The sequence below is a fragment of the Vigna unguiculata genome, chromosome 5, assembly GCF_037176805.1.
Source record: "Vigna unguiculata cultivar grain cowpea cultivar isolate G323 ecotype 2 chromosome 5, ASM3717680v1, whole genome shotgun sequence".
NCBI classification, from domain to species: domain Eukaryota; kingdom Viridiplantae; phylum Streptophyta; class Magnoliopsida; order Fabales; family Fabaceae; genus Vigna; species Vigna unguiculata.
In genome coordinates, this window is record NC_140796.1 from 29,772,665 (window position 1) to 29,777,303 (window position 4,639).

The 4,639-nt window shown below is 34.1% G+C and overlaps 1 protein-coding gene across 1 annotated transcript; it reads left to right on the plus strand.

The window, feature by feature from the left end:
* Positions 1-291: 291 nt before the first annotated feature.
* On the plus strand, positions 292-3,500 carry LOC114183794 (lysine histidine transporter 1-like). The gene is made up of 8 exons (XM_028070934.2): positions 292-542; positions 638-795; positions 872-1,258; positions 1,993-2,395; positions 2,478-2,583; positions 2,677-2,768; positions 3,015-3,083; positions 3,166-3,500. The coding sequence occupies exons 1-8, from the start codon at positions 492-494 to the stop codon at positions 3,262-3,264; spliced, it is 1,365 nt and encodes a 454-aa protein (XP_027926735.1). The 5' UTR covers positions 292-491; the 3' UTR covers positions 3,265-3,500.
* Positions 3,501-4,639: the final 1,139 nt, after the last annotated feature.

Sequence of the window (4,639 nt, forward strand, 5' to 3'; positions counted from 1 at the left end):
ATGTAAAAAACTAAGATATAAAATAAAATAAAGAAAAGTTGTATGAACAAATACATATAGAATTAAATAATTAATTTTATCTTTTAACATATTTATGTTAAGAAATTTCTTATAAAATTAATTATAAAATTTTGATAGGATAGGTTTGGATAAATAATAAAATAGATTTTGAACTTAATTCAATTTTACATGGTTTGAAATAGTCTAAATTTGTCTTTTATGAGTAATTAATTCTTATCTATGGTCTATATAAAGAGAATTAATTACTACTGCTTCTTGCGTGAAGAATTGTCAATGATGGAGCATTGAAGTGAGGTCTGTGGATTCTACAAAACGCGTTTGTAATTATTGTGTGAAACAAATTGCCGGCTTGTGTTGTTCTCCTTCTGTCAACACTAGGACGGACTTCTCTGAGAGTCTCTTTCACAAGCACTGCCTATTATGCTATGCCATTAAACTAAACTTCACAACCTCTTCCTAACACCATCACCATGGGAACCCAGACTCCAACTACTCAAAAGTTTGATTCCTCAGAACAAGAGGTAAAGTTACAAAAACATTTTATATTAACTGTGTTAATTATGACAGTAACTTTGCAGTTTTAGTTCTTGAATTGTTGATGTGCGTTGTTAAATAGAGCGACAAGAGAACTGCGGAGCAGAAAGCAATCGATGATTGGCTTCCCATAACTTCTTCAAGGAACGCAAAATGGTGGTACTCAGCTTTTCACAACGTCACTGCCATGGTAGGAGCTGGAGTTCTCAGCCTTCCTTCTGCCATGGCAAGTCTTGGATGGTATGTTATAATGTTTTATGATTTTACAAGTTATGAATTAAGAAATGGTTGAAAAGGGTTGAATCTGGTGTGACAGGGGTCCTGGTGTGGTTATTCTTGTGCTGTCATGGATTATCACTCTGTACACACTGTGGCAAATGGTTGAGATGCATGAGATGGTGCCCGGGAAAAGGTTTGACAGGTACCATGAACTGGGGCAGCATGCTTTTGGGGAAAAACTGGGACTGTGGATTGTGGTGCCTCAGCAACTGATATGTGAGATTAGTGTGGACATTGTCTACATGGTGACCGGAGGAAAGTCACTGCAGAAAATTCACGACCTTGTCTGCAAAAATAACTGCAATAACATGAAGACATCTTACTTCATCATCATCTTTGGCTCTGTTCATTTTGTTCTCTCTCACCTTCCCAACTTCAATGCCATCTCTGGCATTTCTTTGGCTGCCGCAATCATGTCTCTCAGGTAACCATGCCACTTAGTCAACAACTCAAGTCAATAAGTCAACTCAACCCACCCTCTCCTATTAATTTCTGTCTTTTTCATTTATTTTCCAATAATACTTCCACAAGCCTTGTTGTTTATGTATTCACCACCAATTATACTTTCCCTTTCATGACCAGACAACTAAAAATTTGATATTCAATTCCAATTTAAGTTTTAATTATATGTAATTTCATTTATTTTTCTATTTAAAAACATTTTAACAATTGAAAGCGGGACAATTTGTGGGGATTCAATTAAAATTTAGTTTTTTTATAAAATAGTTAATTATATTTGCAAGTATTTAACATACAACTTGAGACATCATCTTTTTTATGATTTTCTAGGATAACTGGGTCTAAATTAAGTAGAAAAAAAAATCAAATAACCTTTATTATTTATGATTAATCGAAAGTAGACAACTTTTAGATTTTAATTAAGATATAAAAATGACTGTTGGTTGCTGTTATTGAATCATACATGGTAACCACTTAAATCCATCATGGTTGCAACATAACATTCATGTCCATTTTATTTATTTATTCTCATTACGGCACATTAATATCCTTTTTCAGGGTAGCACTTGGATATGATATGTTTGTGTTAATTTTTCTAATAAATATCAAATCATATAAGAAAATTTTAATTATTTTATGATCCATAGAAAGTGTTTCATAATAAAGCATGTTTTTGTTATTGAAATTATGAGTGTGCAGTTACTCAACGATTGCATGGGTGGCTTCGGTGGAGAAGCATGTTGGAAATCCTCACAAAGAGGTGGAATATGGGTACAAGGCGAGCAGTTCAGCAGGAACATTTTTCAACTTTCTGAATGCCTTGGGTGATGTGGCTTTTGCCTATGCTGGACACAATGTGGTGTTGGAGATTCAAGCAACCATCCCTTCAACCCCAGACAAACCTTCAAAGGGTCCCATGTGGTGGGGAGTTTTGGTGGCCTACACAGTTGTCGCCTTGTGTTACTTCCCTGTTGCTCTCATTGGCTATTGGGTCTTTGGCAACTCTGTTGATGACAACATCCTCATCTCCCTCAACAAACCCACTTGGCTCATAGTAACTGCTAACATGTTTGTCGTCATCCATGTCATAGGAAGCTACCAGGTCTGTCACAACACAACACAATTTCTCTCCCTTCTCTTCTCATAACTTTTTTCATAAAACCTTCTTTTTTTGCTTCCCACAGCTCTATGCAATGCCGGTTTTTGACATGATTGAAACATTGATGGTCAAACAATTGCGTTTCAAGCCAAGCTGGTGGCTACGATTTGTGGAGCGCAATGTTTATGTTGGTCAGCACATCAATCACCCTCTTCTCTCTTCTATGTTTTTTCTTCTTCTCTTCTTCATATTTCTCTCTCATTATTCTAACCACTTTGATGCAGCATTTACTTTGTTTGTGGCCATCACTTTCCCTTTCTTTGGTTCCCTTCTCGGATTTTTTGGAGGATTCGCATTTGCTCCAACAACATACTTTGTAAGTCCCTCAAAACACTCTCTTATAACTTTGCATGAAAATTATAAAAAAAGTGCACTGTAAAATTATACAATGTTGCTGAATGATAACGACCAACATTAGTTGACATAACATAACATAACATTTTGTGTCACTTAATTAATTTTTTTTATATATATAAAACAAATTGTGTTAGAAGAGTATTGTTATTATGATTTAATAATTTATATCACTGACTGAATTTTTCTACATAATATAATTTGATAGCTCCCGTGTATTATGTGGCTTGCTATTTACAAACCTAGGAAGTTCAGCTTATCCTGGATCACCAATTGGGTATGTTCAACTACACTATATATGGTTGTTCCTACATGTTGGATTGAAAATTGGTTTACCTATTGGACTTCCCTGATTTCAGATTTGCATTATACTTGGCTTCCTACTCATGATTCTAGCACCAATCGGCGGATTAAGGAGCATCATACTCAATGCCAAACACTATGGGTTTTACCAATGAGGAGTAGGGTTAGAAAGTGTGTTACTTCAACTCATTCATCCGCCAATCTTTGTGAAATTTCATTTGATAAAGAAAAACGCTCTTGTTATAGTTTGTATAATAAGATATTTTTTCTCTATCTCTTATACATTGCATGTCAATATGATGATGATAAGAGAAAAAAAAGTGATGTCGTATTAGTTGTTGTAAATGTATACCTCATATATGTTCACCAAAAATATCCAACATGTCAAATACCCGATTCCTACGCTATTTCCTTTTGGATTTGATTATTTGTCTTCAGAACCACAGGGAATAGATGGTGAGTTTCCAAAATTGGAAATTTGAAAACGGTGGTGTTAAGGATTTAGTCTCGATCGATATCCTACTTATATTCACGACTAAATCTAATTATGATATTATCACACGTCATTGTTGATAGAAAGAATTAATTTGACACAAAGATCGGTTATTTTATGAACCAATTTCACCCACAAGTAATGTAATTTAAATCATGACAGGAAGAGGAACCCAAAAAGAAAGTGGCTTAAAAATAGAGATTTGAAGTCTCCATTATAGTTAATTAAAGGGTTAAATACCATACTAGACTAAACTAGCTAGACTAATTAACTAAAATGTTAAATATGTTTTTAGTCTCTAACTTTAACGCGAAATTGGGATTCGCTTCTATTTGAAACTTTGATATATTTTAGTTCCCAATTTTTTTGACGTGTCAGTTTCCTAACTAATATTGAAACGAGAACGTGTCAAATCATGTAAAAAACTCAAATGTTAGCATGAAATGCGGTTGACACGTCAAAAAATTAACATAATTGGGTTAACAAGACTATTTCTATACATTTTTAAAGTTTGGAAATAAAAATGTATCAAAGTTTAGGACTGGGACAAATTTCAATTTCGCATCAAAATTTAGGGAAGTAAAACATTAACTCTTAACTAAACAAATGTAAAATGAAATGCTTGATTAAGTCAGCTTCTATCCCACTTTCCAAGGTTCTCAAACTCGTAGCAAGTGTATTTTGATGTCCCATGAAGTTTCCCATAATTGGTTCACGTCTACGAGTTAATTTGCAAAAAGTCAACTTGAAGTCAATATCTCAAAATTTTGGCCAAAAAGTTGTCACGCCTAGCTTCAATGGCGGTGTTTCCATTTCTTTGCTCTTGGTTAACCTTTAAATAAATCCATTTAGTTTCCTTGGTTTACTTTTGTTACACTAAATCAATTTACACAAGTTAACTTTTCAAAACCAATGAAAAACAACTAAACTAAGCTAGTAAACTAGTCTATTTCTAACTAAAAGTATGAAACAATTCTACTACTACTACTACTATTGATGAGGCTGCTCCGTCGCGGAACTCGCCGGAAAACCTCTCT